This window comes from Sciurus vulgaris (assembly GCF_902686455.1).
Source record: "Sciurus vulgaris genome assembly, chromosome: 2".
In the NCBI taxonomy this organism is placed as follows: Eukaryota; Metazoa; Chordata; class Mammalia; order Rodentia; family Sciuridae; genus Sciurus; species Sciurus vulgaris.
The window spans coordinates 186,359,339-186,384,187 of NC_136462.1; the positions used below are offsets into that span (position 1 = coordinate 186,359,339).

Here is a 24,849-nt window from a genome sequence, read left to right on the forward strand (position 1 = left end):
GACTTTTGTAAAATAGGAGACCTCACAGAATTGAATTGTGAGGATTCAAGATAGGGCATCCAGTAGGTACTCCTTCGGCGGTTCTTTTTTATCCCTACTCATCTCTCCCCCCAAAACATGTTAGGGATACAGCGGTGAATAAAGCCGGGTCGTTGTTTAACTGGTACGGTTCCCTTTGGTCCCTTTCTTTTATCAGCATAATTCTTGGCTCATTGTAGATGCTTAGCAAGGTTTGTACAAGGAACGAATGAAATCAGCCCCCTGGTGACCCACGGTTATTTGCACGCGGGTGGAAACTGGAGCTAAACTGGATTCTTGGTTGACCGAAATATTAAGGGTATTTTAAAATAAGTGGCTGTGAAATAATTCAGAAATTGGGGGACCTGGACAAAGGCTGGGGAGGTGACTCCTCCAAACGGCTTCAGGGCCACGTTAGCATCTGAGAGTCGCTGGTGAGAGCCGTGACGTCGTGGTCGCCGAGGTTTTTGTAGCTTCCAGTTTCCCCAGCTCTGAAGAGATGAGGAAGCTGGCTATCTGCTCCACCCGGCCCGGCGGGGTCCCGCCGCGGCCTTTAAAGGCCCACCACGTGGCCGCGCCGCTGGCTCTGGTCCGGAGGCGGCGTCCGGACAGCGCCTGCGCACTGCCTCGCACGGGGGTTCGGGGTTCCGAGAAAGGGCGCCGGGAGAGGAACCGAAGGGGCTCGGGGTGGGCCTTCGGGGGAGGAGTCAGCTCTTTATGCAAATCGCAGCGGCGCGCGCGGGCCGGGGGCGGAGCTTGCGATGCCAAGCCCGGTCTGTCTTTCGAATCGCAAGGAGGCGGACCGCAACCCTCGTCCCCTTTCCGCGAGCGCTGACGTCGCCGACGTCCCATTTAAAAGCGGCCGCGCAGGCGCAGTCACCCGAAATGCGAACTTAGGCTGTTACACAACTGCTGGGGTCTGTTCTCGTCGCCCGCCCGGCAGTCTGTCAGCGTCGCCTCCGCTGTCGCCGCCTCAGCGGTTCCGGGAATCTCAGGCCCGCCGCCGCCGCCGCCGCCGCCGCCGCTTACCCGCGCCTCCGCGAGCCTCCCGGGGTCCCGTCCGCCCGCCCGCACAGGCCGGCCCGACCGTCCACGTCTCCCCCGCGCCGCCCCGCCGCCCGCCGCGCTCGCCGCTCCGGCCGACATGAGTGGGGACCACCTCCACAACGATTCCCAGGTACGGCCCGCGGCCCCGGCCCCCCGCCCGGCCCTCCCACGACCCCGGCCCGGCCCGGCCGCGTTGACAGGCCCGCGTCCCCGGCCAGGCGCCGCGCGCCGAGGGAGGTCGGCTCGCCAGGCCCCGGGCGGAGCCGCCAAGTTAGAGTTCGGGGGGATGGCTGCCCGGGGAGGCTGACCCCGGGCCCCCGCGTCCCTCTCGGCCCCGGGGCGCTGGGTGGGCCCGGCCCCCGGCCGCGCTCGCCCGCCCGCCGCCCGCGGGCTTCACGTGCCTGTTGTTTCATCTTCCCTCCTTTTCTCTCTCCAGATCGAAGCGGATTTCCGATTGAATGGTGAGTGTGCCCCCCGCCCCGCCCCGGGCCCCCAGACGCCGCCGCCTCCCCCGCGCCCGGCCCGAGCCGGGCAGAGGACAGACATGGCGTCCCAGAGACTAAGTCCCGGCTCCTCGCTCACCGGCCCCATTGTTCCCATCGGGCCGCCTCTGGACCCCCTTTCCGGAGGCCCCAGCTCCCCCAGGTCGCGGCTCTCCCAAGAGGGGGCAACGGAGACCCCGTGCCGCCCGCCGCCGGGCTGCGGGCGGCCTTTCCCGGCCGGGATTCCTCCCGGGAAAGTCGCCTTGTCGACGGTCGGGACTTAGTCTCTGCGCCATTTTCTTTTTCTCTCTCCTCTCCTTTCTGGTGCCTGTGTCTTTCTCTCCCTCGCCTCCTTTCTTGAGCTGCCCAGAAAGAGCTTTCTGCAGAGCAAAGCCATATAAATCACAGATCTCACCCGAAAGGGAAGGATGGGAGACTGATTATCATTTTTTTCCAAATAGAACTTTATTTTGGAGGTTATTTGCTTTCTGCTTCATGTTCGCTTCCTTTTCTGCTTCCAGAATGAAAGATTCCCTTAGGCAACTGTTGATTTGGGGGAGGGGGGGGGCGGTAAGATGTTGATGGTAGGAATTATGACTCTAGAACTACAGCCACCCTTCTTTGTGGAGTAATTCGTATTTTGAGGTCCCCCCCAAGTTGTTCTTTGCAGAGATACCTCCCTTCAGAAAGTTTGCAAGTTCTCTTTCTGTCATCTACTATGAATGTTGGACTTGGGCATATTGATTTTTTTTTTTTTTTTTTTTAATTAAAGTATTAGGGACTAGAACTTTTCATTATGGCTGTGGTTCCCAAGACGGTGGTTTTTTTTTTTTTTTTTTGAGAAACAGTTTAGTGTACTTGTTGAGAGGAAAGGTTTTTGAGCATCTCTTCTGGACCTGATGTGTTTGCCTTTTCTTTTGGGCTGGGGTTGGGGTGTTGATATTAATTATTGAAACAAAGAGTGACCAGCACCCACCAGAGTTTCCTGTACATTCTTTGTAGAAGTGGCTGTTTTTCAGGAGTCAAGAGTTGGATTGATTTCCTCACATCTTTGTTTTTGAACCCTTGTCAGCCAAACCAAGACATTTATTCCTCAAGTATTTTCACTTCAGTTACCAGGAAAGAGTCCCCCCCCAAGGGAAAAAAAAAAAAAAAAACAAGAAAAGAAAACAAACAAAACTCACCTTTGCAGGCTTCCCACTAATCCAGTTGACAGAGAGGGTACCTCTGTTGTGTGCTGGGGATTCCCACTCATTCTGATGGTACATAATCGTGCTCAATTGAGTTTGGGTTCCGGGAACCTCTCCAATGGGAGAAGCTGATGAGTAGGTTTTCTGCTGTTGTAATCAGCAGTCCATCATGTTAGCCTGCTCCATTGGGAGCAGCCTTATGTTTAGATTTTTGAAGTGGACATCCAGCAAGAGATGGTACTGAGCCAGGAAAGAATCTGATTAAATGGTAGCATTCCTTGAGCACCTAGTAGGAGCCAACCACTGTACTTAGTGCTAGAGCTAAACCTAGGACCACATTGCTGCTCTTGCTCTCAATTCATTTTACTGGGGGAGACATAATTAGTTAATTATAAGGTAGGTATTGGGGCATATGTGTATCCAAAGCGCTTTGGGAGCATAGGGGACTTATTTGGGGGTGGGGAAATTTCTCTGAGGTGACTCTGAGCAGGGTATTGTGCAAGACTAGGTGCTGAGAATTGTTAGGGCTTGGACTGTTTCTTAAGTACATTGAGCCAACCTGTGCGTCTTTTAAAAGGGGGAGATGTGGCCCCTGCTGTTAAGAACTAGCAAGAGTATGGATGTGTTTCTTTGGGACATGCAGACAAAGAAAGGATGTGGCAGGTGAGGATCTAGTCCTTTTGATTTCTCTGAAGGAAGGTGGAATCTTAATGTAGAAAAAGGTTTTTAATGTTTGTCTGGGATGAGTATATAATATATTTAGTGATGAAACAGTGTTTAGCCCTTTCTCATAAGAAACATAACTTCCATAGATCTCATCTAAATTATACAAAGAAATTGTTGAATATATGAATGATTATGGACTTGGTAGGCTGTTGATCCACTACCAGTTTTATAGAGACCAAAATAAACTGCCTATGTTGACTTTTCGGATGTGTTTGTTCATGTTTTCTGGCAATAATAGCTAATACTTTTTGGATGCTTACTGTCTACCAGGTAAGAATCTCAGTGCTTTCCTAATTGGGTTTCCTAATTTAATCCTTGGTAAGACCCTTATGAGTTAAGTTCTGTTATCTCTATTTTATAGATGAGAAAACTGAGGCCTTGGTTTATTTACTAGCTTGCCCAAGGTCAGTAAGTGATATACTCCAAAGCCCATGAGCCTAGCATTGTGCTATAAGAATGATACTAGTATGGAGAAATCTGAAGCTGCACATATCTCTACTTTATTATAAGAGCTGAAGGAGGAGAGAGGGAAGGGGTTGATAGTTTGCTTTTTATCTAATATGTTGAACTTCAAGACAGCACTTTTAATTGTCTTCCAACAACCATACGTGTCTGGAGTAATTATCTTTGCAAATATTAATCTAGAAAATGTGGTATTAGTAATTGTGTGCTCACTCAATCAAGTAATATATTGTTTACCAGTGATTGATTTATGTGACTATAAAATAATTTTTAAAAAGTAAAAATAACATACTCAGACAAGTCATTATTGATCTTTGTATTAAGAACTTGCTTAAGCATGATTTTAAGCAGGACTGACCCATCTTACAGATTAACTGTGCAAGTTTGCATATTAAAATCACATATCTCATTTTTCTTGCCATCATCCCCTAAGATGTAGAAGATTTTTTTCCCTCTTTGGTGTACTCATTCTTCATATTATGTAAAATTGTAGCTGTTTGTATGGAACTTAGAACATTCTAGTCCATACTCCACTGCTCAGAAAATGTTATTTGTGAAATGTAGTCATATTTAAAATATCCACCATGAGTTAGGAATCTCAGGAGCAGAAATCATAACTACTCTTTTACCTAAGTGAAAAGACTTCTTTGTAAGTGTTGGTAATGCTAACTATAGTGGGACTGAGTCATTATTACAGTACTGTACATGCTGCCTAGCTGTCTGTAAAGTTGATAATGATAGCATCAGTTTAGGGCGTTATTGATTTTTCCCCTCCTCCTATTTCAAGAACACGAAGTTTTGCTTATCTACTCTGGAGTTCTTGGGTTCTTCTCCACACGTACCTCTTTAGTATGGTAGAATACTTGACTCTGTCTTGTCATGATTTGATCATGTGTTGATTCTGGTTAGCTTAATTGATTCAAATTGAATGAGAATGGATTAAGTATGAATTGTTTCTGATGCTAACAGATAGTTGTACTCCTCTGCTATTGGGCGTGTGTTGGGGACACTATTGTGACTCTAAAAAATTCTCTTTACAATTTTAAGACTGAAACTGATGGCACCTGCAAATGAATTTTGGAACATCTTCAGACTCAAATCAGATCTACTTAAAAGCATTAGTTTCTAGTGTTGGCTTTACTTCCACTGCAGCCAGACCCCTTGAGGCACCTTTTTAGAATTAGTAAGCTGCTAGAATCTCATTCTGTCAGATCTCACAAATTTTAGACTGGTATTCCTGGTGAAACAAGAAAATCTAGGAGTAAATGTAAATAAAGGAATCAGAAAGAATTTATGGTTCAAAATGTAAAAATTAGATAATAATTCTAACTGTTGCTAACTTCTACTCTTCTTTGATAAGTAGATAGGAATAAAATGGAAAGTAGAAACTCGGTCCGCAAATCTCATTGATTCAAAAGAATTGAGTCCGACTTTTCTTTCTTACTGTCAGCATAAAAATGGGGAATAGTGAGAGTGTGAAATAAATTCATTAATTTGTTCTGGTCCTGGTGAATTAATATTTATGAGTACCAGGTATTCTTAACTAATATGTCATAAAATTTACATTCCAAAATTAGACTTTTAAGATTTTTTTGTTTTCAGTGCATATGTGTGGTGGTGAGGTGCAAAAAATGCCTGCCTTTTGAGTCTGTAAATATGTTAGAAAAAACTCACCTGTATATTATAGTAACAGTTGTCCTCCACAGTTAATGGTATGAGACATGATTTTGTTGTTTTTTTCTGGATGTATACCATTTTAGGAGACCACAGGTTTTACTGACATTGTGTTATTTCATATTAGTTGGTAATGAATGTATGTGTACACTATAGGTCTTTGAGATCTTTTGCTGTACTTTTATAGTTTCAAATAAAACTGATTTTCCTCTAACTCACAGTCATTTCCACAGAAGTGTCTTTTGTGAGGGATTGCATGCTTTCCATATGAAACTGTGTTGAACTCAAATAAATTTCTAGATTGACTTGGAAAAAATTGATTCAAATATAATTGCTTTGAATGAAGCTATGGAAATGTTTGAAGTAAGTATTTGATGTAGGACCCTGAGGGTTTTTTTTTTTTTTTAAACCCTCTTGAAAGAATAGTAAAATATAGTAAATTCATTGCATTTAGAAGTGAAGAGTCAGTTGAGTAAATTTTGTATCCTGTGGTTTAGATTATCTGCTGTCTTAATTATTTTGAAACCACTAATTTTGCATAATAAGGGCTTTTGGGCAAACAGTCAAGAATTTAGCTTCTTAAGGTAAAGAGTTTAGAATGGGAGAAGTTTCAAACTGCCCCTTAAGAAGTAAATAAAGTACGGAGTTTAAAAGAAGCTTTCAAATTGTGTTTTTCTTCAGTAGTATCTGAAAACAAGTCTTCCTCCCTATTTTCATGCCTTTTAAATCAGAAGAAGCAGCTTTCCATTCCCATAGCTCCAGACTCAAGTAGGAAATCTAAAATACAGGCCATCAATTCGAAATAATTATCATTTTGTCAACCCCCCACTCTCCCTGCCTGCTGCCTATCTAGGTGCAGGCAATGTGCACTGTGTTGATAGTATGGAGCCTGGGTGCTTTAAAGGGGGATGAAGGGCAGAGGATGGCGCTGTGGCCAAGGCTTGATGTGATGGGGACAATTTTGGTAGTAGAGGAAATGACCAATATTTTGTTGAAATGATTGAACAGCAAATGGTACTGTTGAACACGGGTGTTTGTTTTGTGTTTTTTTGTTTATTTTGAGGCAGTGTCTCACTAGGTTGCCCAGGCTGGCCTGGGACTCTCCATCCTATTTCTTCAGCCTTCCAGGTAACTGGGATCACAGGCTTGCACCATCATGCCTGTCTGCACATGATTTTTATTCTGTTTGTAGACCTAGACTATTCATATCAGGGTTTATATTGTCTGTATCTGTATCTGTCACTTATGTCTCTAAATTTTTAGTAAAGAAAGAAACTCCAAGGGCGATAGGCAATTTAATTTTTTTGATAGGTTTTTTTTGGGGTGGGGGCTATTGGGGATTGAACTCAGGGGCCATTAACCAGTGAGCCACATTCCCAGCCCTTTTTTGTATTTTATTTAGAGACAGGGTCTCACTGAGTTGTTAAGGGTCTTGCTAAGTTGCTGAAACTGAGTTTTAGAATTTGTGATCCTCCTGCCTCAGCCTCCTGAGCTGCTGGGATTATAGGCATGTGCCACCATGCCTAGCCCATTTTTAATTTATCTTTAAGTTTTTAGGCCCAGTCATTTCCCTGCTGTTTTCACCTTTACTGTGAGAATTTTTCTGAAACATAATAGTAAACATTTATATTTATATCTCGTATCTATCCTGAGATTTGGGATGGGGGATGCATCTCTGTGGGGTCTGTAATTCCCCTCTGAAGCTTTTAAATTAACTTTTGTATCAGTGGATTTAAGGAACCAAATAATTTAGTTCGTTTGCATTCCTGAGATCCACCTAGACAAGCTCCAAGAAAAGATGTTAAAGCAATCAGCATTATTAGGGACTTCAGTCACCTGCCTTTGTTATGCAGATGAATGATGTAGTTGAGAACAAATTTAACAGATCCCTGGGTATTCTGACATTTTTTTATATTTTAAGATCAAAAATTCCCCAGCCCAACCCTTCCTGCTAATATCCTTTGTATCATTTCTCTTGGCACAACCTAGCAAAGATACAAGCATATGACCACCTTTTCTTGGGGAGACATTCTTTGAAGATAAGTTGTATGATAAAATAATGTAGTGAAAGTCTACATTTTAACCTTGCTACCGTATCTGAATGCTCAGATTTATAAAGCTTCATAAGAATATTACTGATTGAGCAGGAGACCCATCTAGCAGGTTTCAGAAGCTTGTGTCATTTTGGGATCTCGTTGCCTAAGATCCTTAATTTTCCCAACTCAGTTATGATAGACTCTTCATTTCTTTGTAGTCAGCTATCTGAGCTCTTGCTCAGCAGCAGAACAGGAAGTGGGAAGAGGAAAACTAATTTTGATGGCTTACTAGACACCGTGTGTTTATTATATTTGAATTGAATGGGAGTAGCAGAGATTGCTTAGGTTCTTAGGAAAACCAGAGACCAGGAGAGGAAAATTTTCCTTATTTTTTCTCCCGCTTCTCACCTCCCTGTTTGATGGCATAATACCTTGGTGCAGACTCCAGAAACCCAGGTTGTAATTGATAAACTTGTACTACAGGCATCATAGCTTGCCGTTAATTATCTGTGGGTAAAGATAGCCTGGACCCCTGGTGCCAGGAATGTTGTTTCTAAGAGATGCTTTGTTCTTAAAACTGGAACCAGATTGATAATTGAAGGGTAAGGTGGTGAAGAGGGAGGACGTGGGGAGATATACTCTTCTTGAGCAGTTGTGGTAGAAAAGAAATTGGAGTAGTAATAAGAAAAATGTAAAGTCCTTATTCTTACTGTGACACATGGCCTGGCTCCTGAGCCTTTCTCATCTATAAACAAGGGTGTTTCTGGTTCGTAAGCTAATGAGAATTAAATAGGTCTATAAAGGTGATTCTTCACATTGTGAAATTAAGCTTTGGTCAGACAGCTTCTATTCCAAAATGAATCTTTAGTTTGAATTTTAGGTATGGATAGGGATGTCGGTGAGTTTATCCTTCATTGGTATTTTCTGTTAACATTTTAAATCTTCCTGACATTTACACAGTGAATTGTAGCATATAACTAGAGTTGGTTGAGTCTTTACCTAACTGAACTGCATCATCTACTTTGATCTTTTCCAATTGTAAAGCAATCACTGTAAAATAAAATCTGCCTCCATGTGTAGGTTTGGGCTAAGTTTAGATACATTTAATAAGTGAATGCCAAAGTCACTATTTGTGTGTGCATTTAAACCACAAAAATCAACATGTCTTTTCAGCATGTTTCTTCAAAAGCCACTATTTTACACCGCCCCCCCCCCATGTTTTTAAACTGCAAAACTCCTGAATTATCTTAAATTTTCGTTTATTTAAATGGTGACTTAAAGTGAACAACTCAACTTCCTACAAAATAGTAATTCTTGGGAACATGAATACCTTAAATAATAAAGCTTACATGTAAGAATTCAGTAACAAATTCTATGTATGAATTGTGCATGAGTAGAGAGGCATTTAGGAAGTTTCATGAAAAAAAAAATTTAAATTTGTGTTGTCAGCAGAAATTTTAGTAATAGTTTATAAATCTAGCTGATGCTGAATATTGAGTTGTCTTGAATTTGTTGTTTTAGAAGTGCTACTTAAAGGAAATAAAGTCATTTTGGGATGTGTTCACTAATGTCCATTAGATTAAGCCTAATGGATCTTAGTAAGAGATTTTATGCCATTGATCATGAAAATTATCACAGGAGCAGACTTTAAAATTAATCAATTAAAGGTATGTTAGAGAAGATAATTGAATGTTATAGAAATTACAGAATGGTGCCTAATTGTAAAGATTCTTCAAAGAGTAAATCTTCAAAAATAAACATCTCAGGGAAATATGGTTCTTAAAATATATGAGGGGAAAAACTGAGGAGAATATTAATACTGTTAAACTGCATTGCCCTCAGTATTTAAGAAGAATGTCTACAATAGGGTTGGATTTAAAGGCCTGTATGTACTGGGTATTAAACTCAGGGGCGCTCAACCACTGAGCCATATCCCCAGCCCTATTTTGTATTTTATTTGGAGACAGGGTCTCACTGAGTTGCTTAATGCCTTGCCAGTTCTGAGGCTAGCTTTGAATCTTACATTGTTTTCCTCGGTTACAGAATGTCAGAATGTGAGTAGTCTCTCCCCTCACCCACTATGCATATACACGCAAATAGCAGAGGCTTTGAGTCTAGGGAATTGAAATTTGGATTCTTGAGCTTCTGCTTGGTTGCTCCATCTTTGAACCAATTAGTACCAGAGCCTTAGTTAGTCACCTGTAAAGTAGGTATAATACTTGGCCTTACAAGATTGAAGATTAGAACATGTGAGGATTATTTAAGGTAAAGCTAAGAACAAAATTTGTATTTCCTTGTTAATTCTTTAAAAAAACAAAACAAAACAAAAAACCCCCAAAACAAACACCTTTATTCAGAGGTTACTTCATTAGTCTTTTGTAAAAAAGGGAACACCTTTAATTTCTTTAAACTTGGCTGTGTATCTGTTGTTTACCCCAAGCAGGAGGGGTCTTTATGGAGCCTTGCATTTGGTACTGTTACTGTTAATTTTAGGCAGGGTAGTTCAGGATGGTACTGACTGTCTAGACTTTGGGGCATCTTTAGTCGCCTAGTGACAAGTACCTGCTGTGTACAACCTATTTCAATTACAGGTTAGGAATCTCTGGCATTGAGTAATGTTCACCCCTTTGTACTTGAGATGGTGTAATATTTAAAAATCTACTTAGAAAACTCAACATTTTATGTTTAATTGTAAAAGGAAAATTGAAATTGTCATTTTCATGCAAATATTCAAAAATAAATATCTAACTAGTAGATACAGATGGATGGGGAAGAAAAATTCTTATGCCTCTTAGAGTGAACACTTGGAAGTTACTAAGTCATAGGTATGTACACTCACTTCCTCTGTTGGGATTTTTCTTTGGGCCCCAGTACAAAGGCTCCTGTCATACTAAGGTGAATGGGAACTTGAGGTACTTTGTAGTAGTTAATGTTTGACTATCAGAATAAGAGAAATTGGAAACCTAGGAACTTACATTTCCAAAGATGTCCAAACTCTTATTCCTGTTCCAGAATTTTTTTATTATACTTATGTGCTTATTAAACTTTTTCATTTGAAATAGAGACATTTAAGTTCAGTGTATTTACTTTGCATTACCTTTTTATATCAGACAACTGTGTCGCATAAGTTTTAGAAAAAGTTTTCTAGTTTCCCTGAGCAAGTGGGTAGAGCATCAGAGTGACTATAAATGTTCCTTTTCTGTTTGAGAGATCCATGTGACTATAGCTAATTCAGGTATTTTAAAAAGTTGAAATCCTTGAACTAAATTGCCTGAAATAAAGATTTTTGAAATCACCACTTTCACAAATTTAAAAAAACTAAGGGACCGGGGAGATAGCTCGGTCGGTAGAGTGCTTGCCTTGTAAGCACAAGGCCCTGGGTTCGATCCCCAGCACCCCCAAAAAAACAAAACAAAACAAAAAAACTAAAATCTTAGTAATTAGGCTCAGTACTTAAAGTTCTAAGAAATTAATTTTATGAAGCAGTTTATATATATAGCTATTATTGCCACTTCCTAATCCATGAAATGTCTTAATATGGGCAGTACACAAAAGCTGCAAAATTCCTCAGAAGATGCGGAGTACATAGTGATTTGACTATAGTCCCCCTTTTTGCAATTGACTTTTTTAGTTTTGTGTTAACCATAGTCAACTGTGTTCTGAAAATATTAAATGAAAAATTCCAGAAACGAGCAATTTGTTTTAACTATCTTTTATTACAATATCTTTTCATAATTGTTCTGTTATCAGTTATTGTTAATCACTGTACCTAATTTATACATTAAGCTTTTATAATAGGCACATACGAATAGTAAAAAACAGTATACATTGGAAGTGTATATTTGGTTCTGTTTTAGGCATTCAAGGAATGTCTTGGAACAAACCTTTGTGGCTAAGAAGGGATTCCTGAAAAATGATTTGAGTACTTGAAAAGTAGTAAGAGTAGTTATTAAACTTGCTGTGCCTTATTTTTGGATGCAGCGTCAGAAATGAAGAAATAACGCAGCACCTTGGGAGGCTGAGGCAGGAGATTGCAAGTTTAAAGCCAACCTGAGCAAAAGTGAGGCACTAAGCAACTCAGTGAGACCCTATCTCTAAATGAAATACAAAAAAGTGCTGGGGATGTGGCTCAGTGATCAAGAGCCCCTGAGTTCAATTCCCCATTACCCCCCCCCCCCCCCCCCCCGCAAACAAATGAAATAAGAACCTCTCAGGGAATTGATCAGATCTCAAGATTCGTTTCTTAATTTTTTGTGTTTTCATTTAATCAGGAAAGGAAACCAAAGGGGAGAGATTGACTAGTCTTTGTAATTGCAGGCTTGTTATGCTTTATTTTCAAACTGAAAGCTACCTGAAAAGTACATTTACTGAAAATGTGTTGGTTTTTTGTTTTTTTTTTTTCCCCCTGGTTGGGGACTGTTGGGGATTAGACCCAGGGCCTCACACAATCTAGGCGAGCACTGAGTTACATCCACAGTCCTTGCACCGAACATACACTTTTTTTTTTTTTTTTTTTTTTTTAAATACAGATTCTTACTAAGTTTCCCAGGCTGATTGTGAACTTAAAGTCCTTTTGCCCTAGCTTCCTACTCTTCTTCAACTCTAAAGATCATGTTAGGTCTTGTTCATGTATTCTTTTACCTGGAATGTCTGTGGTCTTTATAATTTGGTAAGGTTTAGATAGATATGCCCAATGCTTCTTTATACTACTCCCAGTGACACTAAGTATTGTGAACACTTTGAAGGTTAGAAACATTTTAGCCTGTTTCAGTATTGAGGGAGGAGTTAAAGATACTCCGTTTCCGTTTTAGGGAAGTCTACAATCAAACCCACTCCCCCAATAACCACTTTTTTTCCTGGCTTTGACTGGACTTTTGTTATTTTCTTCCAATTTTTCATTCTAGTCTTTAGAAATTTATGTTTTTGCCTACTTCAAAGAAATGGGCAAGAGCACTGTCTCATCCTATATGGTCAGTACAGAAGCTTTCAAAGAATGTTTGTTGTTTTTGTTTTCATGCTACTTTGGGATTGAACCCAGGGACACCTCTGCCACTGAGCTACATCCCCAGCCCTTTTTTTTTTATTCGAGTAGCTGGTATTATAGGTGTGACACTATGTCCGGCTCAAGGAAAGTGTACATTGCATGATGGGAACACCTCCCTTTCCATACTCACTAGCTAGTTAATGGTCAAATGAGAAATGTTGAGAGCTTTAAATGTTTTAATTGTTGTTTTCAAGTTAATATGCATAAGAATCACCTGGGAGTGCTTGGTAAAATTACATATTCCTATTACTACTCCTAGAAGTCGATTGTACAGTAGAAGGTACTGAAAATCTGCATTTAAAATCTCCAAAAATATCCAATGATTCTGATTAATGCTAGCGACACATAAACCATCTTTGAAGAAACTGATCACTCTGTTTGAACTTTACTCTCTTATTTGACTGAGATGTATATTTAGTGTCAGTTGATTAAGACACTACATTGGTCAAGCTGTAAAGCTTACAGAATTTTTTAAAAGGACCAGAACATTGTTTCTTAATGTATGCTTATAAAAGTTGATTTCTTTTTTCAGTAGTTACATTTTTTTTTTTCACTGTTTTTTACTTGGTACATTGTAGTTGTGCATAGTGATGGGATTTATTGTTACCTGTCACAATATAATTGGGTCAATATCACTCCCCAGTACTTCCCAACTCCCACCCCTTAGTCCCTTTACTGTACTGACCTCCCTTTGATTTTCATGAGACCTGACCCACCTTTCTTTTCCTTTTTCCTTTCTAGCTTCCTCACATGAGAGAAAACATGTTCCTTTATCTTCAGAGTTTGACTTATTTTGCTTAACATAAGTCTCCAGTTTCATCCATTTTCCTGCAGATGACTGAATAAAACTCCATTGTGTATATGTGTATGTGTGTGTGTGTGTATAAAAATCACATTTTCTTTATCCATTCATCTGTTGATGGACACCTAGGCTGATTCCAAAGTTTGACTGTTGTGAATTGTGGTGCTGTGAACGTAGAGATGCATGTGTCACTGTAGTATGATGACTTTATTTAGCAGAAATACTGAGGAGACATGGTAGTTGCATGCCTAGTCTTTTGAAGAATCTCCATACTGATTTCCATAGTAGTTGTTCTAATTTACACTCCCACCAAAGGGTAAAAATGTTCCTTTTTTTCTCCACATTCTTTCCATCATTTATTATAATTATTATTGGTTTTTTTTTTTTTCCTCTCGGTACCAGGGATTGAACCCAGCAGCGCTTATTAACCACTGAGCAATATCCCCAGCCCTTTTTTTATATTTTGTTTAGAGATAGGGTCTTGCAGAGTTACTTTGGACCCTGATAAGTTACTGAGACCGACTTTGAACTTGGATTCTTCCTGCCTCAGCCACCTGAGGTACTGGGGTTACAGGTTTGTACCACTGTGCCCTGCTTATTATTTGTATTCTTAATGACTGCCATTCCTTCCTCTCCTCTCCACCCCTCTCTCTCTCTCTCTCTCTTTCTCTCTCTCTCTTTCTTTTGTCTTTCTTTCTTGTCTGTCTGTCTGTCCTGGGGTTTGAACTCAGTGGCATTCAACTACCAAGCCACATCCCCAGCCCTATTTTGTATTTTATTTTTAGTCAGGGTCTCACTAAGTTGCTTAGTGCCTCGCTATTGCGGAGGCTGGTTTTGAACCCAGGATCCTGCCTCAGCCTCCTGAGCTGCTGGGATTACAGGAGTGTGCCACCATGCCTGACTGATGACTGCCATTTCACTAGTAAAATCTCAGTGTAGTTTTGATTTGCTTTTCCCTAATTGCTAATTATGTTGAATAAAAATGTTCTATATTTGTTGGCCCTTTGTATTTCTTCTTTTGAGAAGTGTCTGTTTAATTCATTGTCCATTTATTAGTTGGGTATTTGATTGTTTGGTGTAAAGTTTTTTTGTTTTTTTTTTTTTAATTTTTTTAGTTGTAGATGGGCACAATACCTTTATTTTATTTATTTTTATGTGTTACTGAGGATCGAACCCAGTGCCTCACATATGCAAGGCAAGTGCTCTATTGCTAAGCTACAACCCCAACTCCACATTTTTCTTTTGCATTTGTTTTTTCTTTGCCTCATCAGAATTCCAATCCTTTCTCCTACTTCCGTGTTTAACAAGCCATTTAATCCTGGTGTTACCTTTTTAGGTGGGATAGCTTAAGGTCTAACTCAAAAAGTGAGACATTGTTTTTATACCATTATTTCTGGGATGGTTAAGGTAGGGCTTTCAAAGGTATCAGCATAATTGAGTGGAATACTGAAGATCCAATCTGTGATCCCAACTAATTTAATCTAACCTCACAGATTGGATCCTCCTGCCTCAGCCTCCAAGTTGTTGGAATTATAGGCTTGTGCCACCATGCCTGACGGTAATTCAACCTCTTAAGCAAGATTTCTTGTTTTTTTTTCACCAGGCCAATGGATGGGCCTTGTTCCTTATGCAGTTCTTATGCTGCTTTATGGCTATGATGTGAAGTTAGTCATAACTCGGGGAGGGTTCTCTGGAGCATAAAAATCTTTTAAGGAGCCAGTTACATGATTAATACTAGAAAGGCTTCTTGTATTCCTAAAGAAAATATGTTAATTGGTAGGGGAGGTGTGTTCAGACTTACTCTTTACACAGTTAGTGACTCAGACAATGACCTGAGCATTTTGAGCACAGTCAATAGTAGTACTCTAGACAAAGAAGGCCCTTTGGTTGAGTTAGTAATAGGATACTTGAAGCAGTGTGTCAACATTCTCAACACCTTTATAGCCAGACATAGTACAGACTTGGGAGCATTTTAAGGCCTGTGTCCATTGGAAACAAAAGCAGTTAAAGCTGAGCTGTGGGTTCCTGTGTAGCATAGATAGGAAGTTTGTAGTCACTTTTATTTCCCAAGCATTAAGGACTCACTTAATAGAAGTAAAGAAGAACAAACCTGCAGGAATGGGCCTGCCCTAATTGAGCTGGCCTGAGAAGGTACATTTTCAGGTTAGACAAGTCCTTTCTCCTTTTTAAGTTCTACCTCCTGAGGAAGGAGAAAACCATTCATCAGTACAGGGATGTCCTTGTGAAAATGTGACTTTCTACAGAGAAGTATACAGAGGCAAGAGTAAAAAATTCCAGCTTTAAGTCTTGTATTTAGAGAGCAAAGATGAGTTAGTAAAAATGGAATTTGTCTTGCTCCTGAAGTAGACTAAGACTTCAGTCCAAGTGTTCTGTGAAGATGCTCATTGAGGCTTTGATTGTCCAGGGTCCCTGCAGAAGCAGCCTACTTTTCTTTTCTTTTCTTTTCTTTTTTTTTTTTTTTTTTAGCGGTGCTGGGGCTTGAACCCGAGGTCTTGTTCTTGCAAGGCAGGCACTCTACCAACTGAGCTATCTCCCTGGCCCAGCAGCCTACTTTTGAGGTGGCCATCTTAGCCAGACAAACTTCTGTCTGACTTCAATGGATTGTACAGCATAGTGCAGTGCCATGTAGGGAAAAGGCCCCAGCAGCTGGATCAGAGAGTGCTAGGCAGGGAGTCAGGACAAAGGAATTCTTCATCCTGACCTTGTTGTCATTATCCAGAGGTCACAAGAGGTGCCTTAGGCTCCCTACTAGTAAAAGATCCTGATCTAGGCATCTAGATCACTGTCCAATAGAATTTTCCATCATGATGGAAATGTTCTGTATCTGTGCTGTCTAGTAATGGTAGCTGTTAGCCATGAGACTTCTGAACCCAAGAAATGTGGCTCTACATTATCTTACCCTGGGTGACATACTAAGAGAACTTGTAAGTAGAGTTGTGTTTACCCAAACAGTTGAAAGTTAGAGCAGTTCTCTGTTTTATTTGACCTTTTTAAATGCTAAACAAAGGTGAAAGCTTAAGATCCTTTGGATGGAATGAGTTCATTTTTATCTCAGCACCCCTATGTAGTAGTTGACAAAAGAAGTTGACTTACATTGATAGATACCTTTATGGATCAGTGTCCTTTACAATGGTTGGGATTAACCCATAACCTCATTGGAAATGGTTTCTAGCTATAACAAGTTAACTCAGATTTATTAAATGTAATTAGTAATAAGTAAATTTCTATGTAGATGGAAGACTGTAGAGATTACCAAGCAGTATCCAAGAGAATTAATTCACCCAAAGTGTTGCTTATAGTAAAAGCAGATCAGAATCTCTGTTTCTACATCCCTGCAGGAGTCACTTTGCACTTGTGTGCTCATGGTGAATATAGAGTTCACAGCTAGACATATTTTAGTCTGATGGAACAAAGTAGTATTGTAGCCTTGACCATTCTGAGGACCACTGATACAGAGTGAACATAACAAGGTCTCCAATAGCAACTTGAGTAAATTGCTTAAAGACTGGGAAGAGATCCACTTTCCTCCATAATTTCCTCAAATTATGCTCAGTTTTTTGTGGGGAGTGGAAGAAGGAAATGATAAGAGTAAAATAGCTGATATTTAGACTTTTGCTATGTCTTGGGCAATGTCTGAAGTATTGGGCATTTCCATCTTGATTCTTAGGTAGTTAACACTACCTAAGAAATTTAGGCACAGAAGTTAAATAACCAACTGGTTCAAGACTTATGTAGTTGGTAACTAAATTGCAGAGCAGGGAAGTAAGTTTAGGCCTGTCTGATGCTGCAGCCTGAGTTCTTAAGTGTGAGACAGAACAAATAATGGGGAGCCTGAGTGACACCTAGGAATTCTGGGTTGTAGTGGAATTACCTATTAGTCTTAGGGCTCTCATTTCTGATGAACCTTTGGCTAATATTGGACTCTGCTGTATCTTAAAGTGTAATTCTTTCCAAGTGAAGGGTAGCTTGCCTGCCCATGCAGTAAAGACCCCTGGATAGTTTATTTTTTATTGCAGTGCTGGGGATTGAACCCAGGGCCTTGTGCTTAACAGGTAAGCACTCTATGAACTGAACTATATCTCCAGCCCCTGGATAGTTTATTTTAGCAGTTCAGCTTCTGCTTGGAGCCAGTCATTCCCGAAATCAGTAAAACCTACTTATCTGAGTATTCAAGAAAAAGGATCTTTTTGTTAACTGAGGATTAATTAGAAACGCCGTTATTTTATTAGGACCTCTGAAGTCATCCTATTCACTAAGGAATTTCATCTGAAGTGTTTAGCATTATGTGAACAAGTATGGTGTTTCCACTTTGATGAGAATAAGTAACAGATTTTACTAGCTTGCTGCTTAAGATGCCTAACTTTGGTCTTCCTTCTAAGTTCCATTTATGTGACATCTTGTTTTTGTAGAATGGGATAGATTTTAACCATATTCAAATCAAGTTGATGAATGGCTATTCATAGACTATGGCTATTCATAGACTGTTTCAGGGAAAGAATTAGGAAAGAGGCTTATCATGGATATCATTTAGGAGAAAGTTTATGAGTTTGAGAGTTATAGGTAAAGTTGGGGGGGCTGGTATTCTTTACACACTGAGCTTGAAAGGCTCCTTTCTTTGGGAGGCAGGTGTCATTTCTAGACATTATTAGTAGGGTGTTCTGCAAATGAGACCTGCTTTCATATGGCCTGTGAACTGAGACTGTTTTTTTTACATTTTTTTAACAGTTGGAGGAAAAGAGATATTTCAATAACAAATTATATTAAATTCAAAGTCCATTGTTCATAAACAGTTTTACTGGAATGTGGCCATGTTTGTTTATGTACACATAACGTTGCTGCTTTTGCACCCATGTCTAGAAATTGAACAGACTGGAAGGCTTCAACTATTTACTGCCTGGTCATTTATAGAATGACAGCTTATATGTATCACATGAAGCTCATAGGACTTTTGTCATGTAAGTTGATTTCTGTAAGCCAAGTCTCAAGACTTAACTGTGAGTTTGTAGCTTCATTAAGTTTTAATTCATCTTTTTTCTAGGCATTGCATTTTCTCAACAGAGTCCCACTAGCATGACTCAGTTAACTATCTTTCTCTAAGCTTGGCTTTGTCCACTGATGTCCAGGCAATCAAGAAAATTTACATTTTAAAAAGCCCTCTCCTTATCTAAGTTGGGGTAGCTGTGTCATCCTTTAGGGGGCTCAAAAAGTCCCAGAACCTCATAAAAAGTTAGCATTTAAATATTTACTTTTTTTTTTTTTTTTTTTCTTAAACCTACATCCATTTGGATCAAACAGTTTTTAAAGTTTTCGTTTTTGTGATCATAAGTTTAAGGGATCAATAAAGGTCATTTTTACAGATTAGAAAACTGAGACCCAAAGCCAAGAAATGTTGCCTAAGACACATCAGAATGTTGCATGAAAACACTGAACTGCTCTAAAAATGTCTTCTTACTGTTAGAAAGTAGAATTAGCCCAGCCTGTAATCCTAGTGGTTCTGGAGCCTGAGGCAGGAGGATCATAAGTTCAAAGCCAACCTAAGCAACTTAGTGAAACTCTAAGCAATTTAGTGAGACTCTGTCTCAAAATAAAAAAAAAATATATGAAAAGGCTGGGAATGTGCTTCAGTGTAAGCATCCCTGGGTTCAATTCCCAGTATAAAAAAAAAGTAGAGTTAACTTTAAAAATCTGTCATGTGGGGGCTGGGGTTCTAACTCAGTGGTAGAGGGCACTGGGTTCAATTCTCAGCACCCCATACAAATTTTTAAAAATAAGGCCCATTGACAACTAAAAAAAAATTGTCATGTGGTTGTTGTCATAATAATATAATAGTGAACAGTCTTTTCTGGTTCAGATTGTATCTAGAATCTCCAGCTTAGAAAACCCTCTTATAGTTAACAAGGTGACATACTGTTTGCTGGTTCCATCACTTAAATCTGATTTTTTTTTTTTTTTTAATATGATTGATTGATCCCTGGAGATGAAAACCAGAGAAAGAAAAGAATATGAACTTGAATTTAAGGGGCATAATGGAAGGAGTAGGATGAGAGAAAAGGTTGTAAAAGAAGTTAAAATGAGTACATAGGAAAAACCTACAAAGAGACAGATTAAGGTAATTGAACTGTTGTAAAAACATAAAAGGGGATCAAATTTAAATGTGGAAGTGAACTGGAAAAGAAACATCTGTCCTCTTAACCCTTGTTTTGTGTGTGAATTTGAGGCTTACTGTAGCCCAGTGGTCTGTCTGTGCCTTTTCTGTGGCAAGGCCCTTAGGATAATATGTGACACAGTTTATTATGTTTAAAGCCCAAGTAGATTCTTGGTGTTTTTAAATTCAGTTTATGACTTTTCTTCTGACCATGTAGGTACTTTGGAAATTATAGTGGCAGGTTTTAAAAATTTGAAGTTGTATTTCAGAGCTAATTAAAATTAATTGAAAATGCTGGATTTACTCTTGAGTTTTTAAATGCAGAGTACTCCTGAGTTTCTGGTGAAGAGATATTCCCAAGTATTGGATGTTAAGAAGAAAGATTTTAACGCTTTGCAAAAAATTTGGTAACTTAAAAGTTTTTTTTTTTTTTTTTTTTTTTTAAACTTGGCTTCTTAACCATGAAGGTCTTTTCCAGCCACAGCATTAAAATCTGATTCTGAAACTTCATAGGGGCAAGTCCAGGGAAACTTGGGCAGTTATGGAACCTTTTTATAGCCCTCTTTTCAAAGTTATTCATTTAATAGCTGCCACTATTGGGAAGGGTAGATATTATGCTTATTATGAAATTTCATGAAGACAGGGACTCAGTTTTGTTTCTTCGTGTATTTCCATGCCTAGAACAATGCCTGACATAGAATTGGCACTTAGTACTAACATTTGAATGAATAAGTGTGTTCATGACAAAAGCTCTTATATGTGGGACACATTTGAGGAGAACAAATGATAATTTGGACTTTAGAAATTAGAAATGTTCCTGGTATCTTCCCCTCATTCTTGAGATTTTTAAGGATTTTATTTAGATCTAAATCTTTCCAACATTTTTCTATCCTTTTAAATTCCAGACCTCTTTGAGCTTTTAGCCAAAGAAAATTTCTATTTTAAACAGCCTCAATCTTCCTTACTTTGAAAGTCTGTTAACTGTGTCCTGGAATTTTGGAAATGTTTTTTACTGAGAATCACTGTAGCATAGTGATAATAACTCTTCAGTGGACTCAGTTGAAATCAAGCACTGTTAAGATGCTCACATTCAGGGTTTCCTAGATTAAAACTGGAGCAACGCCAGGTGAAAAGTAAATTTAGACAGTTGTGTTTGGGAAGAGGAAATGGTGGAATTTTTTCACACTTCCACTTTTAATGATAAGCATTCAAACTTTCTGACAGTTGTTAGTTTGGCATTAAGTTCCCAAGGAGATGCACCCTACCCCTGCCCTCATACTGACCATACACCTGATGCCAGTCATTATTACCTGAGACCAACTTTTTATCTATACCAGACAAAAACAGTGTTTGACTGTACTGGGTGTCGAGTGTTAAGTAGAAATGTTGATTTTGTTTAGGCTTCTGTTCCAGGGGGATAGGGTATCCATGAGATTGAAGATTAAGGAGGAAGAACAAAATGTAAGGGTTTATCTCAGTAGAAAAGTTTTAATAATGAGATGCTAAATATCATCTTTAAAAAATTTCTTCACTTACTGTGTTCACTCAGATGGTCCCAGTGTACACTTTCTTAATCAACTAGTTGTATATTTGTATGCCAGAAAGGAGCAGAGATTATCTTTGACAAAAGTTGTACTGTGTGTGCTTTCTTAGGAAAGGCAGATTTAGTAAAGTCTCATACCTACCATTGAAAGTCCATGTAAAGGACTGTGGCTCAAAACATGGCAGAGACCCCTTCTTTGTATCAGAAAGCTATCTGCCTTTGTTTTTAAGGAAGCAGAGGACAGCCTTGATCTGTTCACTGGAAAAACTTTAAGATCATACTTGCTGTTTTCCCTCTCCCCCTACCTTTCCTCCTTACCCTCTTCTCTTCTCCCTTTCCTCTCCCCTTCCCTATCTCCCTTCCTCCTCCCTTCCTTCAGATTAAACCCAGGTGTCTCGCACATCAGTGCTTCACCATCAAGCTACAACCCCTTCCAGACTTTTTTTTTTTTTTGGTATTAGGGATTGAATCCAGGGGCACTTAACCACCCAGCCACATCCCTAATCCTTTAACCCTTTTTTATACTTTGAGATAGGGTCTTGCTAATTGCTTAGGGCCTTACTAAGTTGCCTAAGGCTGACTTTGAACTTTGATCCTCCTGCCTCATCCTCCCTAGCTGCTGGGATTACAAGTGTGCACTACTGCACCTGGCTCCTTTTCTTTAATAATAAGTTCTTTAATTAGAACATTATAGCTATATGTAATAGTTGGGTTCACTTTGGCAAAGTCATACATGAGTGGATTTTAGTTTACTCCATTACAATCCCCTTTCTCTTTTAAGAGAGTGTAAATGTATGTCCTTGAATTGAGTTTTGACTGTTAGAGAATTTAGAGACCCTGGGTAGAATAGAATTGGCAACACTATTAGCCACCTACTGACTACATCTAAAGTAATGCAAATGCACTTCTGAATTGGGGATGTTAAAACTGTTATTGGTGCAGCCTTCAAACCTATAAGTTCTTTAGGCTCCCAAGTACAGGATTGTTGAGTATGCCAAAGTTTTACTTCTTCATAAGTGCTTTTCTTTCCTGGATCTGAGTACAGGAAAGAAAACAGCCTTTATCCTTTGTTGCTTTGGTGGGCAGGGAGAATGGGAAATGGTTGCTGCCTCAAATGCACAGATAGAGCCTGAACTCCAGTTCAGATCTGTGTAAATTAATCTTGAAGAAGGTTAAGTAATGATTGTATCTCACTGACAGTTGTTAATGTTTGTGATTTCCTGGAGATTAACCAAGAATTCTGTTAAAACTATATAGAGATTAGTTGACTTTCAAAATAAAAAAAATTAAGACCACCTAAATTTTCTGAGTCCCAGTTTCTTCACTTGTAAGACAGGTGAATTTACCAAGGTCATAGATACCAATCTCTGTTGATGAACAGAGATTTGAAACTTTCAACACCTGATCAATGCTGCCTTCTTATAGATCTAACAGTGGCTTTTATCCAAGGTCACATACTAATGACAGAATGAGGATTTGAATCAGATCTTTTCCACTGTGGAACCGGTCTGCTTCCTTTTCTTTCAGGTTTCTTCCATTCTGTGATGTCTCTAATCACATTAGGGTTTGAACCCAGTCTTTTGTGCTCGTAATCCTTTCTTCCTCACTCCTGTTCCCCCTTCCCTTCCCAAAAGAGTCTCACTAGGTTAACCAGGCTGACCTTGAGCTCCTGAGGCTCAAGTGATGGTCTTGCCTCAACCTCTCAAGTAACTGGGACTTAAAGGCATGTGTCTCTGCTGCTGGCTTTTTTCATCATTCTTGAACATGTTTAATTAACAGTATTTTATGGACTTGTCCCTTTTTTTTTGTAAAATTTTCGTGTGTGTCTGGTTTCCCTATGTCCGATTTATGTCCAATTCATTCTACTGTCTTTCCTGTTCCTGGATCCAGGTTCTTTATTTCATCTTGTTCTTTGGTAGAACCAGTCTGTTTCATTTCATTATGTTATCCTTTACTTGGAAGTAAAGGAGGTAGTTAACCTTGTTCAATATTTTACTCTTAAGATTTTCTTTACAAAATGCTCATAAATTAAATAATCCTACTGTCTTACTGTACTTACTAAAATATAGCAGGACAGAAAAATAGAAAATTTTGCTATTTTCTAAGATAACAGAGGTAATGGCAAACACACACTTCACATGTAGACATTTGGGAAGATGTCCATTATCTTTATAAAAGGTTACATAGTTTCTGAATTAGGAATATTATGATGAAATAAAAAAATAATGTCAATCATTTTGAGATTTTATGGGTAGGAAAGGATTTTTAACCTATTTCAGCAAGTTTAAAATTTTTGAAAGTATTCTTCCCTAGTTTTCTTTGCCTTCATATATATAGAAACTAGCATAAAATTTCTACCTTTTATTGTAAAAATATTTTTGAAAACATTTAAACAGTATCATTAGTACAATTAATCTCTGAACGTTGAGAATAAACAAATTGTGTTAGAATCCTTCAGAATATTTTCACTTGGGCTGGGGATATAGCTCAGTTGGTAGAGTACTTGCCTTGCAAGCACAAGGCCTTGAGTTCAATTCCCAGCACCGCAAAAAAAAAAAAAAATTTTTTTTTCACTTATCTAAAAACATTTTTCCTTAACCCTTTTGCTGTTCCTTTACTCTGTCAATCTGTTTTCTTACTCCTTTCCTTCCCTATCACTTTTTCTTTGGAAGTGCTTACTCTTTCCCCGTATGTACACCTTGGTGGTATATCTGTAGGCTAAATTCCCAGATGTGGAACTACTAGGTCAAAAGGGAGAGAGCATGTGAGTTTTGTTAGATATTGCAAAATTCCCCCTCCATAGGTGTTATACCTACTAGATGTACTATATTTTCAGAGATGTTAAATGGGAAATGTGTCTTAGGTTTGATGAAATGGACACTCCATAGAGTAGTGAAAGTTTGGGGTGATATGTGTACTACTAACTTCTTTGTGCAGAACACATATTTAGTAGCTGTTTTCTTTGGTGAAATAGGGATATTTACATTTTATAAGAGTGGTAAGTAAATTGAGACATTGCAGACCAGTGCTAGCACCTGTATTGGTGCCCTTTTCCCTTGGGAGCCTTGGGCAATGACTGTTATGTTAATACCTTAATTACCTTATTGGATTTTAAACTCCTTGAGGGCAGAGTCCTTGTCTGATTAAGTCTTTAGTAGGGTGTTTCTGGACTTAAAGAATATATTTGGTGGTTGTAAGTTGATTAACCCTCAATGCAATCCTGGATCCAATTGTAAAAGGATTCCTTTTCTTTTGCACATTAACCATCAAGTCCTTATGTAATGCTAACCAGCAAGTAGTCTAAGAAATGGAAAAGAGGAAGACACTTTCCTTTAGTCCTTTGGAAGTTTTTTTTTTTTTTTTTAACTTAAAAGCTCTTTTTAACCTCAGCACTAACACCAGATGACAACGACAAAAGCTGTTGTTTTCTTTTCTTTCTTTTTATTTACTTACCTGTCCTTATGACTTAAATTCAGTTGAGTTATAGTGAAAGAAGTTAATTGTTACAAGTCTTGTTTTGTTAGAACTGCCTTATTTGGGGGGGTATTACTCCTTTGTCTTCAATTAAAGTTTTTAGATACTACAAATTGAGAGAGTTGTTAATAAGAGCTGTTACGGGGCTGGGATTGTAACTCAGTGTTAGAGTGCTTGCCTAGCAG

The 24,849-nt window shown here is 39.2% G+C and overlaps 1 protein-coding gene across 1 annotated transcript in view; it reads left to right on the top strand.

The window, feature by feature from the left end:
- Positions 1–929: 929 nt before the first annotated feature.
- The window catches only part of TOP1 (DNA topoisomerase I), an 83,248-nt gene continuing 59,328 nt past the window's right edge, over positions 930–24,849 (top strand). Inside the window, exons 1-2 of the mRNA XM_079126912.1 lie at positions 930–1,195; positions 1,502–1,526. Coding sequence (XP_078983038.1) covers positions 1,163–1,195; positions 1,502–1,526 — 58 coding nt within the window. The 5' untranslated portion in view covers positions 930–1,162. The remainder of the gene's footprint in view (positions 1,196–1,501; positions 1,527–24,849) is intronic.